The sequence below is a fragment of the Cupressus sempervirens genome, chromosome 4 (genome assembly GCF_028749045.1).
Source record: "Cupressus sempervirens isolate cs-2001-9-10 chromosome 4, ASM2874904v1, whole genome shotgun sequence".
Classification (NCBI taxonomy): domain Eukaryota; kingdom Viridiplantae; phylum Streptophyta; class Pinopsida; order Cupressales; family Cupressaceae; genus Cupressus; species Cupressus sempervirens.
This window is the reverse complement of record NC_143121.1, coordinates 241,230,815-241,251,104: the sequence shown is the minus strand read 5'-3', so window position 1 is coordinate 241,251,104 and position 20,290 is coordinate 241,230,815. Positions and strand designations below refer to the sequence as shown.

At 34.4% G+C, this 20,290-nt stretch overlaps 1 protein-coding gene across 1 annotated transcript; it reads left to right on the top strand.

Annotated features, from left to right (window-relative positions):
• Positions 1-865: 865 nt before the first annotated feature.
• LOC149560901 (disease resistance protein Roq1-like) lies at positions 866-10,001 on the top strand. Its single transcript, XM_089824878.1, has 6 exons — positions 866-1,778; positions 1,933-2,016; positions 6,913-7,990; positions 8,089-8,400; positions 8,488-9,339; positions 9,428-10,001. Exons 1-6 carry the CDS (start codon positions 1,213-1,215, stop codon positions 9,863-9,865), a joined length of 3,330 nt encoding a protein of 1,109 aa, XP_089681004.1. The 5' UTR covers positions 866-1,212; the 3' UTR covers positions 9,866-10,001.
• Positions 10,002-20,290: the final 10,289 nt, after the last annotated feature.

Genomic DNA, 20,290 nt, shown 5'->3' with positions numbered 1-20,290 from the left:
TTTTAAATTAAGTAAAAAAAATATAGATAAATTTTTATAATTACATATTTATATTGTTGTAAAATAATTTGTATTATTGTAAATTTTAAATTTTATAAGTAAAATGTTTTAAAGAAATTTTTAATAAATTAGTTATAATAGAAGATGAGATTAAAAATGACAAAGCAAATTTACACACTATTATGAAGAAATAATTTGACACATTATTAAAATAAATTAATATTATAACTTATTAAATTTTAACATTTAAAAATATCTTTATCGTATTTTATAAAATATAATAATAAAAAAGTTAATTTAATTTAAGAAGCTTTTAAAAACTTATTTGTATTATTTCATGGTCTATGTTTTATTTCTTATATTTGATTTTGTTTCACAGTAGTGATAGCATTATACTAATGTAAAAAAATTCACATAATATTTTCTAATTATATTTATATATATATATATATATATAAAATTAAAAATATCTTCATCTAAGGGCTAAATTTGTTTCTTTTTTTAACAACTTTATGTAGTGTTTTATCATCTAAATTTTATGTTTAGTTTTGTTCATTTAGAATAAGATTTGACTTTGTTTAATTAATATAACATTATTGTATATTTCTTTTATAATTATTAAAAATAATATAATTATATCAAATAAAATATTTCCAATTATTATGTAAAAAATCTAACAAAATAATTATTTGACCCAGTCTTCTTCGCCTGGTCTCGAAGCATTCAATCTGACCCCACATCTCACATTCTCTGCAAATTGTCCGCTCTTTCACGTGGCTTCGTGATCATAGTCGGTCTGGTAGACAGAGACAGAATGATGCCTCTCCACTACCCATCTTTTCTACGTTTTTTCCTAACAAATGTTATTCTCTGCTAGGGCACTTTCCTCTTCGTTTCTCTGCAACTCAACTCCGGTTTCCATTACATCAACCTTTTGTTTTCCAAGCGTTTCTCCACTAAGCCAATCTTATATATTTTCCTGGTTTCTGTTCGCCTCTTTATAGGAAAGCCTCATCTTAGCAGCATTTGAAACCCTAAGCCGCTATTATCAGCCATTTTTTAAAATTTTAAAATCAGTGTCTAATCAAGGGTTTCTCTATTTCTCTGGTTTCTGTTAGCCTCGATTTATAGGAAAGCCTCAGCTAACCTTGTGAAGCATTTTAAATCCGAAGAAATCGCTCTTATCAGCCTTCTTTTTTGTGTCTAATCATAATGGCGACCCCTTCTAATCCCACTGGACAACCCAAGTATGCCCTAGAAAATTCATCTGATGGCCTGACAAATGCCCTCCTTACCCATGCTGCGTCCGGCCATCAAGTGTTTCCCAGAAGAAGGGCTTCTGATGGCCTCGTAAATGCCTCCCCTGCTCCTGCCAATGCCTCTACCGAGTCCTCCTCCCAAATGAAACACCTGCCCTATGATGTCTTTATAAATCATTATGGAAAAGATGCCAAACACGGTATTGCCAACAATATCTACAAGAAGTTAGATGCCACTGGACTCAGAGTCTTTCTGGACAAAGATGAGCTGAGATTTGGGGATTTCTTCCCAGAAGCTTTAGAAGCAGCAATGCGTACTTCTTCAGTTCACATAGCGATTTTCTCTGAGAATTATGCACGATCCCGTTGGTGTATGGATGAGTTGGAATTCATACTGCGACTACCGGGCATCAAATTTATCCCCATTTTCTATCATGTTGAGCCTTCTACTCTAAGATGGGTGATTAAAGGAAAAGGAATCTATGGTTTGGCCTTCAACGAACATGCAATAAAGAGCAGGTACATCGCAAATACCCGTCCCCTGTTTCTCTGCTGGATGCCCTGTTGATTGGAATTTATCGAGTAATGAATTATTATTGTTTTCTCATTTTTAATCGGTCGCATTTAAAAGAGTCTGTCCCATTGTGCTTGCATGCTGTTTCCGCCTGAGCAGATTTAACTCCAAAAAGCTTGAAAACTGGAAGTCGGCACTGCGTAAAGCTTCCAATTACACTGGCGAGATCATTAATAATCAAGGGTATGTAACGGACAATCTATTTCCTTCAGTTAGCTTATTAAATATTCCCGTGTTTTGTCAGCGTGGGTATCCCTCCTTTTGTATTGAATGTTTTACAAGTTTGGTTTTTAAGTGATAACACAATCGTCAATGCATAATTCTGTCAGTTTAGTCTAGATGGTAGTAGTATTATTTTTTAATACTTGATTGATAAACTAGGATAACTAAAGTTTTAGTTTTAACAAAAAAAAATAAAAGCATAGAGATATGTAATTTCTAGTATGTTTAAATTCATAAATACAAATAATTCAATAAATTCTGTATTGAGAAAGTAACGAAGATTGTAAAAGATAAGATTTCCTAAAATTATCAATTTTACAAATTTATATCTATAATATATGTCTAAAATTATTAATTTCACAAATTTATATCTACAATATATATCATTAAAAAATAATGTTTTAACATAAAAAATAATTTTTTCAAAAAATAATTAAATAAAATCTTTTGAACTCTTTTAAATTTGAAAGTACTAATAAAATCAGTGTCAGAAATATTATCAACATTGTAAAAAACAATAATAATAATAATAATCAAATCTTGTATATCTACAAATCCTTAAACAAGGCATACACCCCTATAAATGGCTCAAAGATTAATCATTGCAATTATTATGAAAGTTGTAAACTTTTGAACAATTAAAAAATTTAATTCTTGGGTTTGAAAATATGAATGGGAAACCATGAATAAAAAGCTCATGAAAATAAACAATATATATTTTAATTCATGTGTTTCATACAATATAACAATAAATAACACAAATCTTATATATATATTTTTTTATGGAGGTCAGCTTTTTTCCCCTAGTCTCTTTGGTTAAGAACCAAGGACTGAGGGGTATCTATTCCACCAAATTTGCCTGCAGCACATCCCGCCCTCATCCCTTTTAGGCATCGAGGGGCCTTGCACTTAGCAATACTGGTGAGTTCTTTGTGAGTCTTTCAACTTCACCAGTAGACCAAAAGTTTATTGACCAAATTTTATATTTTACTTCATCTGTTTCATGGAATATAACAATAAATAACACAAATTGACAGCTCAATAAGATACAGTTGTAGAATACTAACACTTGCACCAGGGCAGGGTGCAAGTGTACAGCCGATAGAATTAGACTGTTCATTTTCTTTGTTCAATAGATTTGGGTTGTTGATTTTCTCTGTTTTGGTTGGCTTTTGTTTATTGATATCAATAAACATTCACTTGAAATCTTTGTTTTTGTAAGGAATGGCATAATGCTATCACTTATTTTGTAGGCATATTTACTCCACTCTGTCTCTAATAGTCGTTGAATTTTATCTCTGTGGAATTGACAAGCAATCAAAACAATAAACCAATTTGAGTACCTGAACTTCAAAGAATTTATGAACACCAATCCATCATATAAATGCATATATGCATATATGCATCAAGAGGAACACAACAGAATCAAATGCCAACTTCCATAGCAGTATCAAAGGTCCACTCCCATGGAAAAATCATATATACAAACCAAAAAGAATAGATAGTATGCATATCAAATATATATGATAATATAAAACTACTGATGTTACTCCCTAACATCTAACATCACATGCCACTGGTGAAAAACATGTACCTCTGATTATGTGATACATTGCAAAAATAAGATTATTTATCAATATTCAAGATATGCCCAATAATTCCTTAAGCATTTTTTGCAAGGCCTAAAAGGATAGGATAGATAATATATACAACACTACTCATGTGCATTTCTTTTCCTACTTGCACTTGTCTACCTTTCTCATTCCAATCATATTCTCTCCTCGTCAAATCAAATGTTTTGATCAAATTCACATTCATTCATACTCACTGAATAAAAATTTCAAAAAAAGTATTGAAACTCGTACTAAAACCATGGCTCAAAACATCGCATCATATTAAAATGAAAGAATAAACAAATGAAACATTATAAGATTGCTTTAGAATTTCATTGACACATGACACACAACTGTAACAGCAGTCAATTACAGGACGTTAGATTTCTTTTGAGAAACAGTGCTAAGTATGTATAAACCATTTTAACCTTCCATTTCGATTGTCACACTGTTACATTTTTACTTTGAACATAAACTATGACACAAGTTGTTGCTGTCATATTCTAAGAAAGGTTTTTCCTATCGTTTTTACTACGAAAATAGTGAACAAGAAAATGTTGTTTACTTTTACTTGCATCCTTTTGAGATGTTTTTACATTTTTCTTTGTTGAAGTGCCATTTAGCACATTTTCAAAGGCATGAAAAGAAAGGCCTCTTAATCGGAAGTTACATAGAAGAAAGGGCCTCCAAAAGTTGCCATGAATTAATCTTGGCAATGATCTAGTCTGAATCATTCTCACAAAAAAATCATTAGATGAAGCCTCTTGAAAGAAATTAAAAATTAAAATTAAGGTTAATTATTATTAAAAATTATCTTATGATAGATCCAGAATTGAAATTAAGTTATTGATTTATTGAAAATGATTGAAAGAGACAAGACCCTCAAAAATCTATCAATCCTCTACAATAAATCAATAGAAAATAATTTATAATCATGAAAGCTAATAAAGGAAATGTGTCATTACACTGTGATTTAAAAAAATGAAAGGTTAAAAGCATTTTTGTTAAACCTAAAACTAGAGCGTGAAAATTTCTTTTGACCCTTCTATGATATTATGACATTGGACGAAACTGATAAATAATTATCCAATTTGAAATGGAAATTTGTGGTTAGAGTGTGATAAAAACAAGACCTGTACAAAACAATATATAAATCTATAGATAAATATGGGGAAACTCTAAATTATGAGATAAATTTGGGGGAAATTCTGGTTGGTTTTCTAATGAATCCATCGAGAAACTTGTTAGCTGGAAAATAACAGAGGAAATGAAAAGATCCGAATTATTAAGAATATATTAAAGAGCTTGTAACCTGAAAAAAGACAGAGGAAGCAAAAGCAATTGGTACTTTATAAAGAAAATTCTTTACTAATCTTGATCAAGTCATGGAAATGAGATTACATTTTGAATATGTGGGCACATATCAAAGAAGTTTGATTGAATATTTCTGAGTACGGCTGGCCACTTGTATTGGAATTCTTGCTCTAACAAAGTTTCTAGATATCCCTTTCCAATCACCCTTCCAAAGCTTTTCGAGTCCACCCATAGTCTGTGGTCCTCCTCAATCCATGGCACCCCTTTACTAAACACCCACAAATTTAAGGAATTCAATGGGTATGGAAAAATATGCTCTAGCCCTTCACTCCAAAGAAAAATCCACATAGGGTGTTTTTTCTGGCAGATTTTTTCGTGAGGCTTTTACGATGGGCTATGGCCCAATGTAAAAGCCTATCGGCTAATTAATCGATTGCATGTAATTCACGCTTATACCATTATTCCAGTTGCCTATGACGGTTGAATGCAGCGTTGTAATAAATATGGCATTTTTAGACCTTTTTAGTACTTTTTAGTAGCATCCGCTCTACATTCCAATGCAAAAAAAAAATTCATTGGTTATTAACATTTATTTTAGATTTAAAAAATGTTAGAATTCATTTGTAAAAATGTCAAAAAGGGTTTTTTTTCTTTTTTTTTTTTCTTTAAAAAGGGTGGATACAGTAGTAAATTTGGCATAGTAAAGATGCAAGAACGAACTTAATGGTAATGAGGATCAGTTCCATGATTTGACAGGCATTCTTTGCAAATTGCACATTGATGCTATCATGTAAGAGTCGAATGTTTCTCTATTTGGATGCTAACCTATCTTTGTCTTATAATCAACTTTCTATTATAACCATTAAATTTTTCAATTTTTTCTCAAAGTTTACATTGATGAATGCTATCACTGATCGGCTTAATTATAAATTTGATTGAATATTTTAAAAATTAATTGTCTAACTTTTCTAATAATAGTATTGTGATTCATATTTTATAATTTCTTATTAATATTTAATTTTTTTAATGATATTAAGATTTAATCTTTTTTAAAATCTATTTTATTTATATATAACACTATCTTTTATCAATTTTTTAAGATCATATTAGTAGTAAGAAATTGAAAATTGTTCTGAGTCTTTTAAAGGTAAGCATCAGTTATAGATAAAAATTAAAAAACTCAAAATAAAATCTATTTTTTAAATTAGATATGTTCAATTTTTTTAATAAATGTCATATATATATAGATAAAACTAACTATTGTATGAAACTTATCAATTCATATTATAAGAAACTATTACTTCATATTAACCACGTGCTAATATTTATACTTTTATTAAAAATAGTTTTACAATTGCATAAATCATGGGTAAAAGTATATTAAGTTTTCAGTTTTAAAGCTAATTGAATTAGTTGAAATATTTAAAATTTAATATTTTTTAATATACAATAATTCATATATTAAATTTGCTGTTCATTTATCCATTAACAAATGTTTCATTTATCTTTCAATGCAAATCTGATCTCATCAACAAACAATTCAACGCTATTTTGTAAATTTTCATAGCTACCTGATATTTCATTTTTATGTAATCAAAATAAAATTGTTGATAATATTAAAAAATTAGTTTGCAAATCCTACACTTTTCCTCATCACACTTTACTTTTTACTTTTGGGTATTTTTATAGATTTATAATATAATGTATATATATACAATTACAGTACACTTTTTAAGTATTTTTATATTTTTAAGTCATATGGAAACCAGAAAATTCTATGAAAGATATATAAGATATGCTTGGTTTATCAGTTTAGGCAATACGATAACAGATGTAATATATGTAATTTAATGCGTGCTAATTTTATAAATGTGTAGCTATATTTATTTCAGTGTATTTAATTGTGATCCGCATGTTTAATATTGTTCAGGGAGGAGGAGAAGGCTGTGAATAACGTGGTGAATCTTGTGCTGAAAGAATTGAAGAAGGTGCGAATAGATGTTGCCAAGCATCCCGTGGGTTTAGATGAAGCGGAACAAGACTTCAACAACACTCTACTCAATTCTGCTGCTGGGGAAGTACAAATGGTGGGCGTTTGGGGCATGGGTGGGGCTGGCAAAACCACCATTGCTAAGCACATCTTTAACAAGAGATCCTTGACCTTTGGTAGGTCATGTTTTGTTTCTGATGTACGCGAAGCTGCGAGGAAAGAGGCATTATATGATAAACAGAAAGAGCTTCTGAAGGGCCTTGACCTCGGAACCATAGATATTAATAATGTAGACACAGGCAGAGAGATTCTAAGAGGCCGTCTGAAATCTGTTCCTGTGCTTCTTGTTTTAGATGACATCGACCATAGAGATCAACTAGATGCTCTAGTGCCAGACAGGGACAGCCTTGGCAAGGGAAGTCTGATTATTGTCACCACACGAGAGAATCGTGTTCTTAAAGCATGGGGTATCTCCGCTATATATAAAATTAGACCTCTAAATACCGCTCATGCCAAGGAGCTTTTCTGCTGGCATGCTTTCGCACAACCCTCTCCATTGTTGGGATTCGAGGATCTTGCTGAAAAGTTCAATAATGCTTGCCATGGTCTGCCTCTGTCACTGAAGGTCTTCGGGGGTCTGCTCTGCGGGGAGTCTGACAAGAATTATTGGGAGTCTCAATTAGACAAGGTGTCCAGAATAGTGCCAGACGACATTAAATTGAGGCTCAGAATAAGCTATGATGCTCTGGATGAAGAAGAGAAAGAGATGTTTCTGGATGTAGCGTGTTTCTTCATCGGAAAGACAAGCAGTTGGGCCATTGCAGTTTGGGACGGATCAGGGTGGAATGGGCTGCACGGCTGGCAAAGGCTTGTCAATAAATGTCTTGTTGAACTAGACGAATGTAATTATATTAAAATGCATGATCATTTGAGAGATCTGGGAAGGGAGTTTGCCAATACACAATCGCCATATCGTCTTTGGTCCAAAACACAGATTATCAAGATTGAGCCTCAACAGGTGAATTCAGTGCTTTCTTTCATTTTACTTGTTAGTCATGGCGTCTAATCAGTACCATTTCTTTAAAATGTTTCTTATTTTTACTTGTGACTATTCAGGTAGCAGTTCAAGTCCGAGGAATGGCTGATGCAATTGGTGACAATTGCCGCCCCCTGCAAGGTCATATCATATTAAACACAAACCAAGGAGAGCGTACCCTTCAGCCCGGTTCTCTTGGATTAAAGATTTTTATTGGTGATGGCGATTTTGTTGATGAGCAATATTGTGAACTATCAAAAGATCTGCTCTGCTTTCAGTCGACAGGCTTTCGACACACAAATTTTCCATCCTGGCTTCCACTGAAAAAGTTAAGAATTTTAGAGCTGTGGGGACCTAAGAGATTACAAGGGCTGTGGGAACGTGATGCGGATGTAATTATCTAGCTTTAGGTACTTTAAAATAATTTTTTTTTAAAGTCATGGTGTGTATGTTTTAATCCTACCTCAAATTGGCTGCAGGGTCCTTCCGCGTTGAAAGAGTTATTTGTTTTCAATGCGTGTAAATTGGAGAAGATAGAAAATTTAAAAAGTCTGACATCACTAAAGGAGCTATCGATAGATTATCGTTCAGAATTGGATGGGCTTCCAGGTCTTGGAGAATCAACTTCTCTAAGGAAGATTAGTTTGACAGGGTGCAAGAAATTGCAGAAGATGGAAAATTTGAAGAGTCTGACATCACTAGAGAAGCTATGCATAGATGATTGTCCAGAATTGGATGGGCTTCCAGGTCTTGGAGAATCAACTTCTCTAAAGATTATTGAATTGACAGGGTGCCACAAATTGCAGAATATAGAAGGCTTAGAAAGCCTTACATCATTGGGGACACTCGAGATAAATGACTGTAGAGAACTGATCGCCCTTCCAAGTCTTGAAGAGTTAACACTTTTGAAAACAATCAAATTGAGAGAGTGTCACAATTGTAACAAAATAGAAGGTATAGGCCCCCTCAGATTATTGGAAACAATGATAATACATGACTGTACAGAATTCAAAACCCTTCCAAATCTTGCAGGTTTAACTTCTCTAAAGAAGCTGGCATTGATAAGGAGCTACAAATTAGAGAAAATAATAGGTTTAGAGAGTTTGAGATCATTGGAGAAGCTCACGATAGAGGATTGTCCAGAATTGGACACCCTTCCAAGCCTCGTAATGTTGACTTTGTTGGAGGAATTTAATTTGCATAAACTTGAAGTAAATGCACGCTTGAAGCCGCCGTGTGGAGTCAACTTGGAGCAGCGGGGGGGATTGATGTCCCTGATGGTCACAGCAAACGATTTATCAGTCGTTGAATCATTGATAAGCAAAATACAGGTAAGGAAAAATTCTTTTATTAGAAATATAAAAGTCCATTTATTATTGGAAGGCACCTGATTTAGTACCCTTTGGAAACAATGTGCAGACGATGCCAAACGAAGTGATAGTATGCACGAGGGCAGCCATTGATGTGAGCTCGCTCAAAAACTTCTTCACCTGTTATCCTCTGAAAAACGTGGTTGAATTTACATCATATGGAGGCTTAAAGTTGGGGAGGCCGCAGTATGCCGACGATGCCAATGCGATTCTGATATGTTTTATTATAGATTCTCTTTGTCCCAAGATACGCTTCCAGATAAATGCAGACAAAGGCAGTAGTTTTGGTGCCGTATTGGGTAGTGGAAAATGGGTATGGATGGGCATCTTTCCGCGAGGTTCAGATTGGCTCCAGTCAAAGTGGTATGAAATTTGGGCATCCAGCGAGGATAAAGATGTGAAATTGAAAGAGGTATGGTTAGTGATGGGCAAACAGGGGAACATTCGGCAGGCTTTGCATCATCTTTCCCAGAGTAATGAGTGCTGAAACATATATATATATATATATATATTTATGTGGTATAATGGAAATGAATCCAAGTTGAAAAGGGATGGATTTAATACGGTAGAGGACCCAATACTTGATACCTACATTTATTGACTTAATGTCTAATTTTTTTTTTTGACAACATGGTACCAATACTTGTGACTATAAAGTTGTTAGTACAATGATAACTATCTAAAATTGAATAAAATGTACCTTTAACTATAAAAATTAACCAATGATGTACAACAGTTGTGTAAGTATGGGTATCCTTTATGCACGACCATTGATATCACTTTTTATTTGGGCTGTTTTGAACAAGTTGCCAAAAAATATGCTGATGTGGCATCATAATGGGTGACGTGACTTGAAACCTTAGTTATAAGTAGACGACTCGCCAAAGAAGCTGTTGTAAAAAATTGGGAGAGATTCGAAATTTCCACATAGAATTTTGATAAGCATGAAGTTAGGGTACTATAGAATAGTATTGTTCAATGTTATATATAAATATATTACTTAATAAAAAACGTGATTGTTTTGGTACAAGGTACATTTAATTATTGATATTTATTACATACAGTTAATTAGTGATACTAATATAATTTATTTTAAAAGATTATATATATTAAAAAATTTAAATTATTAAAAATTAAGGAAAGTATTTAAAGAATAATTCAAATATGCATGAATTGGACATTGCACACATTTAAATTCTTAGAACAATATTAATATTAAAATTAAAATTTAACCAACATTTATAAAGCTAATGTTATGTTTTTTGGGCAGCTAATCTGGGATACCAATTCCACTAAAAGTTGTTTCATTCTTGTTCCATTCTTCTATTCATTTTAACAAGGTGCATCTTTATTATAAGGGTCTCCACTTTTTTATGTCTACTCATCTTTGCATGTGAGATAATATGAGGAATTAGTGAGATAGGTCTTTTTTTTTAAAGTAGGAGTTGGAAGTATTGTCATAAAGCCTTCAATAAATGTTGGAAGTGGAGGTGGGCACTAAAATTCTTGATTTTTAGAATGTTTAGTACTATTAAAGAATTATTGTGGAGCAAATTATCTAACTATGTTCAATTTTTATGTAAGTTTGGTATCTAAGTGCTTATGCTTTTGTTAGTATTACATTATTCATGTGAGCTTAATGAGAGTTAAATTCTACCGTTCTTTTATGTCTTTTTGTCAAAAAATAGCTATTTTTCCCTTTGTTAGTATTTCTACCATCACACAAACTTTGCAAATGGTAATAGTTCTACATATCAAGGACCTTTTTGTTTGATACATAGATTGAGGTTATGCAAAGTTGGATATGAGCTCAAAGTTCTAGAAGAGATAGGAAAGTATATGGTTAGGGGAAGAGACCTAGTAATTGTCGGGGGGTCTACTGATCGATACGATATCATTATAGAACCCTGCCCCCCATCCAATTACCATTTAAAAAGAAAAAAAACTAAAAAATGATAACACATGTACTAAGAGCTAATAACACATATATTAATAGTCGATCACACATGTACTAATAATTGATCAATTTTTAGCTTTCTTGGTTGTTGATTGGTTCATTTATGCAAAAAAAAATTGGCGAGTGACTATTGGGGGACGAACATGACAAGTTCCAGTGAACGTTTTGAAATGGCACTTTTCGACCACTTCACACTCTATGCCTTCTATGGAGAGTAATGTACACATGGAAACACCTAAACCTTAGCTTTAAGCTCTTCAATCACCTATGCGGGTTCACCGAACAAATTGACAAATATTGACATATGAATTAGAAGTTCTAGGTGCATGAAGTTAGCTTTGACAACTATTGGGTCTCTTCCCCTACCATTATAAGCTAGATGATGCTTCTAGCTTGTGTGAAGTTTTACAAATAATGTAGCATTCAAGTAGCAAAAACTAGCTGAACAATTTATAAAAGTCTTGTTATTATGATGCATTTGAACTTGTGATGTTGTTGCGCACGATATACAAATACCATCAGGGGAAGTGATGAAGTGCACGAGGGTAGTGATTAGTGTGGGCTTGTTGAAAAACTTATATACATTTTTCCATGTGAAATATGTTGTTGAATTTAGATTATAAGGAGGCTTAAAATTCAGTAGACCTAATCATCTTGATAATGACAATGCCTTCTTGATATGTTTTACTATAGATTATGTTATTACCAAGTTACACAGATCTACAAACTATTGTGGTTTCACAACACATGCCTCATTTTGGGAATCAAAATAGGGACCCTCTTCTTTGTTTTTTAGAGTGTGAGACCCCCTTCTCCAGAATAAGGCACCTAATCGGGCGCCTCGCTGAAAAAGGTCTCCTTTTGGGTCTAGGTCAGTCTAAATTCCCTAGTCGATTGATCCAGAATAGAGTCAGCAAGCTAGGAAGTCCAAAAATGCACAAATTAAATAAACTAGTGCACACATGTGCACCACTGGAAGGTGCATATTATGCGCTTAAAAGCATCAAGTCCCGAAGATGCACACATGTGCATGTGCACAACTTTGGAGGTGCACTAAGCGCACCTTGTTAACCCTCGAGTCTATAAATACAAAGGTATCCTTGCATTTTGTTCACTTTTTGCATTCTAGAGCCCTTTAGAATGACACCTACGCACCCTTAAGGTGTCCGCTTCTCTGTTGAATTCGGCCTTAGCTTTCATAGACTTCAAGGTAGACCCTCAATTGCACGTGCACACATGCACACTCCACAATAGTGCACACGATGCGCAACTTGAACATTATCTATTTTAAGTAGTCATCCTTTGGTTGCACCACACATGCACATGTGTGCTATATGCGCTTAAACCTAACCTAGAACAAGACATAGAAACAAGATGCACGCTATGCACACCTAGTGCACTAGATGCACATGTGCGCTTTTTAGGTCCTATAGGCCATTTTTATCGATTTCTTCTAGTTTGGTCAGTTTTTGCCAGTCCAATCAAGTATGTTAGAGCATCTTTTGGCTTCTCATTAATGATATATTGACATTTCTCTTTTGTGCAAGTAAAATGGTATCATCTTCATCTTCCATGGATGCAAAGGTCACACCCAAAACAATGGCTTTCAAATATCAAGGAACACCGAAGAAGGCCATATTCGAAGATAAACACTCAACAATTCAAGACACCAAATTAGGGCACATCGATTGGAATGCATTTCTACTACTGTACAAAAAACCAAAGGACCGTCAATAATGGTGTCAGCATTGATCAAGAGCACGCTAGTAAATGTGGCTTCCCATCCAATAAATGTTCAATTGTTTGAACTAAAAATGGCTCTACCTCACCACTATATACCAACGAAAAAGCTAGTTAAGAGTGTGACGTAAGAAATTGTGCTAGACATAAGGCCACAAAACATTGAGAAGGTCTTCCATCTCCCAAGGGTAGATCAATACTTGTAGATCACTTATGACATTACATACCAATGGTATTGTGAGAATGAGTCATAAGCAAGGGAGCTAGTACAAGGGAAGTTCCTCATCTCCAGTTCACCATTGAACCGAAGAGGTGGAAAGGTCGACAAAACCTTGGGATACATGATCAACGATATTGGCTACTCTATAGTCCTTTTCAATAGAGCCATGGGCCTCTCAACAACAAGTCACCTAGAGACCTGGATGGTAAATTTCATAGAAACCATTAGAATAGGAAGAATGCCAATTGATTGGGCTACAATCCTTAGTGACAACTTAGATGAGCAACTCATCTCGGTGAAGAATGACCCACAATTCTACATGACCTCCTATGTCATGTACCCCTTGGCCACAAGACCAACAAATTATCCTAGTTTGGTTAAGAGGGAGTATACAAGATGCAAACTTGTGGCCATACATAGTCTACTCCCAGCTCATGAAAAAAAGTTTCCTTTTAAAAGCCCCAAATACATGTTGGTGAATGATGGATTCATCTTTTCTATTATTCAGTGTATCGAAGTGGACTATGCTAAAAGAATGCCAATAGAAGTGGTAGCCTGAATATCACAAGTAGGAACTTATTTCATACAGTTCAACACATTCACCTATATTCGGGTAGCTAGTACACTTATGTGCCCATAAAATCTCTCTTTTTATCCATAAGATAGATTCTTACTATTGGAGATAGCAAGAAAACTTGCCTCAACTTATAACAAAGTGCAGAAACAACACAAGAAGACATGGGTTTGATGGATCACCATTGGAGCCTTCGAGTTCAAGCAGAAACATGACATATCCACTTTTGATTTTGAAAGGGATCCATACCTTTTGGAAGATTATTCAGCACCTCACCCGTACTTTGACAATATTGGGATGGTACAACATCTTGCAGGGAAAATTTTTGTACTAGATGTGGCAATTGAAGATCACTAGATGAATTGTGTAGATGACTACGATGTTTGGATTAAAGACTATTGTAGGATGAATTTATAGCTAACATTAAGGGCACTTAATTTAGGACTACCCCTAAAGGTGCGGAACAAGGATACTCCTAATGTGATGGACCCATTATACAACAGGGACAATATCTATGAGTGACCCATTATGAATGTGGAGATTGGTCGAGAGTAGAATGATGATATCCATCGTAGGGCCTGACATTTTATACAATTAACCAAGGAGTGGGTTAGGAAACCTTTGTGCTTGGATGTAGTTCCCCACACTCCAACTCTGCAAGCAACCACATGACCAAAGAAGGGTAAAGGAATGAAAGTTATAGTCCCTGCATACCCAGTGAAGTCACCAGTAAGGCCTGAGACAATACATTAGCATGAATGGGAAGTGGAGTACTTCCAGACTAAGAGGGTAAAGAGTAAAAAGAGGAAAAGGGTTACTCAAGAAAGAACCCAATAGGAAGAGGTCCAAAAAGAATACACTCAGCCAAAACCAGCCCAATAAGAACATGCTCAACCTAAGAAAGAAGAGACACTAGTAGAAGAAGCCCCAACAACCCAAGTGGAGGCCACTCCATTAGTACCTAAGAGAGCTCAAATTGAGATGATGTCGGTGGGAGAGAAAAGGAGAAATTTGAAGAAGAAAAGTACTCCATCCTCTCAGGTTTCGAAGAGCATACTTAAGGCTCAAAATGAGGAAGAAGGGGAGGAAATTGAGCATATCCCACTCAATTGGAGAACTCGGCTAGGAAGAGCCATAGAAGAGGAAAAGAGGAAGAGTTAACCCAAACACCACCTTCCATCCTAGAATAACCAATTCAAATAAAAGGCTCTTATCAAGAAAATGAAGGATGGATTGAAGAGATGTGGGGAGATGGAATAAATGTCTTCAATATTTTGGACTTTGACTTCATGTCAGTAGGAACCCACATGGTAGGGGAAATAATACGGGATACCCCTCAAAATGAATCATAAGGAGAGGATTGGGTCGGTTGCCTCCCTTACCTAAAGGGTTTGCCTGGTATACCTCCTCCACCATCAATGGACCTTCTATCTGTACCTCCTCCTCAACAAGAACATGAAGCAGTTATGATACCTCCTTTAGTAATAGAGTCAGAGAGCCAGACCATGGAAGGAGATGAGTATGTCCATTTATAGATAGATAAAGTATCAAAAGAAGGGAAAAAAGTGTCGAGGAAGGAGAACACATTCCTCCCAGAGGAGAGACTAGATCCTCGCCATAGGCATAAACATAGGCTCAATTAGTAGTGTTTCCACGACAATAGAAGACTCCAGAACAAGGTGATAAAGGGAAAGGTTTAGCTTTGGAACCTACGTCCTCTGCTCAGTACATGTCCCCCATGGGAACTACTCCAACATGATTTAAAAAGGAAGTTTTAACTCACCAAAGGATATATATCGAATACATGGAGGAGGAAGGTATGAAGAAGTTGATAAAGGAAGTCAAAGTATGGAAACCTATTAAAGGTGATGCTAAGAGATTAGCTTTTATCATGAAAAACCAGACTGAAGATCTACTGGCACATGTTTCCATCCCACCTCCCTATGCATATACTGAAGATATTTCTCCAAAAGACTATTAGATGAAGGAGATAATGTTGGGAAGGCCCATAGTTCTAATCACCACAAGCCTCAAACAAGTGTTTACACACTTAGATCAAGGCTAGTCAAAGATTTTGGTATTAGGAAAGCAAAATGAGCTGCTAAGGGGATATGTTAACTAAATAGATCAGTGACGAGCCCATCATCCGCAGCATCTCCAACATGAGTGCCAAATGTGCATAGGGATCCGCATGAAGTGCACATGTGACCACGATGCACAGAAGGCTCCCCCTCAACTAATGGGCCCATGGAATGGATGAGGGTCTGCGTCAAAGCATTAATGGTCCCTAGAGTGCTGGCCTCTACATGTTCCTTCACAACTGAAGGAATAGTCACATGCTCACGCTGTGGCTTGACCACAGGTGCCCTAACTACATTAGGGTCACGACGTGCTCCCGGCCTCTCAAATGATGACCCCCCACCTCTACCCTGGGAGTCTAATAGATCAAAATAATTGGGGATCTCCCCAAGGACAAACTCACAATACAATTTCTTCAAAAAATACATTGGGACCTCGTGATTGTTGCAAGGAGGGGCATCAAAAACCATCCACCATCTATCCCAAAAATGATTTCTCATAGCATCATGTATACACCAATGGATGGGGAACCGTTTAGTACCCTCTCTAACAGTATTTTGCTCACCGGGTTTTCTAAATAATGCACATATTGAACCTTTTGGTATTTCTTTTTTTTTAACATCTTCATATGACAATTTATTTGCATAAAATCTTTTTTGTTCTTCCTTCTTAACCCGCCAAACATCTAACTGACCAGTAACTGAGGCTATCTGGGTCTTAATGGATTCGAGAGATGATGCCAATTGAGCCCTCATTGGATTGGTTTGTCCAGCTTGTTTCAACTGACCAATGAGTCCTTCTAATTCAATTTTGCCTATCTCAATTTCATTTAATATATTTTCTTGTGTGCCTGGTGGAGGTCTTGGAATTGGTTCGGGTTGTGAAATTTGTTGTTCTTCAGGAGGGTTTTGTGGATTTTGGTTTTGAGGTTCTTGAGGGTTTTGTGGATTTGCCAGTTGATTATGGACATTTCCTGATAAAGAATCAATTGAAATCCAAATGAATAAACAAATCTAAATAAAAATTGTAAAAACCCTATAAAACAATATGAAAAACATATAAAATAATGCAAAGTCAAGTTTAGATTACATACGGCGTCGGCGTCGGCGTGCTGGTGATCTTGGATTTTGTCAGCGAGGAGGCATATTGGCAAGGGATGTTGAAAATGAATTTTTTTCCAACTCGCGTACGCGCTGCCCTTATAAACAGTAAAAATCACTGTTAATATGATGGGCCGTGGGTGTGCATCCCATTATTTATAAAATTTTTTTCTTTTTAATAGCGCGTACGCGCTATTGTGCGTACGCACTATAGCGCGTACGCACTATGGTTTGGGTAACCCGAACCATAGTGTGTACGCGCTATTGAAAAATGAAAAAAAAAAAGGCTTGTCACCTTTTTGGCACCACAACTCGGTGCATATGCCCACATATGAAAATTTAATAACAATGAAAGTCGAATTCATGTGAATTGACACACCTATATATATGAGTGTGTACCACTGGCGGTACGCAGGACCCTGCGGTCGCAGGGCCTGCGACGTCAGTGGGTACTATGTACCCCTACTATCCCAGTACCTGCGACAATCGATACACTGCGATCGCAGTGGGCATGGGGGCGCGGGTCTCGTCCCCCCCCCCATTTAATGCATATCACTTTTTTTTTAAATCGCATAAGCGATTTTCCATTCGGCAGTATGCGATTTTGATTATAATAAAGTTTAACATTTTTAAAAAAACATTTTTGATTAATGGTATGATATTCAATTTTTTAATTAAATAAATATATATATGTATATATATACATATGTATGTATATATATATATATGTATATATATACATATGTATGTATGTATATATATATATATATATATATATATATATATATATATATATATATATATATATATATATATATATATATATATATATATATATATATATAAAGGTATATATATGTATATATATATACACACACATGCAAAGTTTAAAACATCACATCATATAAAAATGTATACATATATATATATATATATATATATATATGTGTGTGTGTGTGTGTGTGTGTGTGTGTGTGTGTGTGTGCAGATTCAAAAATATCAACAGTTTATTTAAAAATTTCAATTTTCAGAATTTTCCTATAAACTTTTAATCTCAAATTTATCCAAATATTAATCTAATGGATTTTGCTACAATTAAACCCTAGCCCCATGTTCTTTTTAGATCTATGCATATAAGATTCTCAAATAAATGTAACTACCCATATTGAGAATATATACAATTAAAATAGGAAAAATTTTCAGAAGACCTATGGAAGACATGAAGAAGACAGGGAATGCAAGATGCGAAAATAGCATAAGTAAAATCACAAGAATCTACCCAGATTCTGATGCTAATTTACTCTTCCTCAGAAAACCCGCAGAGCAAGCTCCTCCCTTCTTCAGAGTTCTCGAGTCCTCCAATGCTCGAATTGCTCTCCAAATGCTATGTCTAAGCTTCTAGGAATGCCTGAATATAAAGAGCTCTCAGGAAACATCTAGAATGCTTCTAGAAACAACTAGAAGGTGTCACCAACTAAGCATGTGTCTTTTCCAACCTTCTAGATGAGTCATAGGGTTGTAGACACCATGTGCTTAATTGATGCACTAACCCCCGTGTTGTTGACACATGAGAAATGAAAAGGTGCGTTAACTCCCATGCAAGCTTATAACTCTAATTTACTTTTTATATAATTTTTATTTAAATTTTTATAACTTTCATTTTAATTTTTATAACTTTTATTATTATTATTAATGTATTACTTTATTATTATTTTATTATTATTATTAATTTTAATTTCTATTTTTTTTTAATTTAATTCCTTTTTTCTCAATTAATTCTCATTTAATTAATTATAAACAAAATATCAAATATCATGATATTTTATATTAATTTTCTCAAGTAATTAATTTATTAATTAAATCTATTTATTAAGACTTAATTAATAGAAAATTCACCATAGACTTCCAAGATAAAATATGAAAACCCATCATAGAGCAATTCACACAAAATCAGTCTAAAGGGTTAAAAGTTACGAAATATGTCATCTGAGACATTCGGTGGGTAAAATATCCAGATACTTGTCCTACCTCACTAGGACAATTGGTTTAAGGGTTTGGGATTTGGACTTGAGAATTTATCTCCCTTCTCTTATCATTGAGATAGTATAATAAGGTACACTCATCCTGGCAATTCAGGAAAGTCGATATCCGGTACTTGCAACCTGCAGAAAAACCATGCATGTACATACAATATATAATGCTAAGCTAAACAGACAATGGCAGGAAGTGGTGCATCGTGTAGATCCTGACTAAGTAGGTGACTACGACCCCCTTCCTTAACCACATCAAAAACACCATACAATAAGAAAACACGCACACCATACACATGCAAGTATGGGGTAAGTATCCATAATAAAGCACATGAAATAATAAACTATCTAACTAATCATCAACAATAACTGAAAGCAATGTAATGTTCATCATGCATACATGAAATGTAAAGTCTAAATGATCTCATCATATAACCACTAAATCCATAACATAATGTCTGATAGTCTCAAAACAATACTACTAATCCATCAACATAAAACTAGTCCAACATAGTCTGATAATAACAACAACAATGTCGGGAAAAGATGTGAACGAGGGCAGACACTATAAATATTATTGTTGGTGTGTTGTAGTTTAATGGAAAATATTTCTATGATTTTTATCAGAGGGCCTTGCTTGTCATTATAAGCTGGTTTAGTAAATGTACATACTCATCTATTGTAAGAAAACTCTTTTCAGGAAAACAATGAAACATAGTTATTTCTCACTAATTCTTGGATTCACTTCTCCTCTACTTTGTTTGATAAGTTGAAATAGGAATTCACTATTTTTTGGGGGTGGTTTTTAGTCTACGTTATGGAAAAAATGAAGCAATCCAAAAATTTCTTGGAAACCATACAAATTATCTGACAATCCCATCTTTCTTGGAGTGAGAGATTTCTTTGTTGAGAAAAGTGATGCTCGACTCATAGTTCAAGACTCATGTTTAACTCTAAGTTAATGCAGTTCACTATTATTTAAATAAAATATATTTTTGTGCATAGTCAGTTGCATAATTATTTCCATGCACAGAGTTCTTTGGAGAGTTGATAGCAATAAACTCGTATGTATTTATCTCTTGCACCATGTGTAATTTGTAAGTTTTAATTGTAGTTTGTATGATTATGAGATGCATTGAATAATGCATGTTGAATGCATGATATGTAAACAAATAGAGTTTTCTATTTTTAGGAGATACCATCTCTATATAG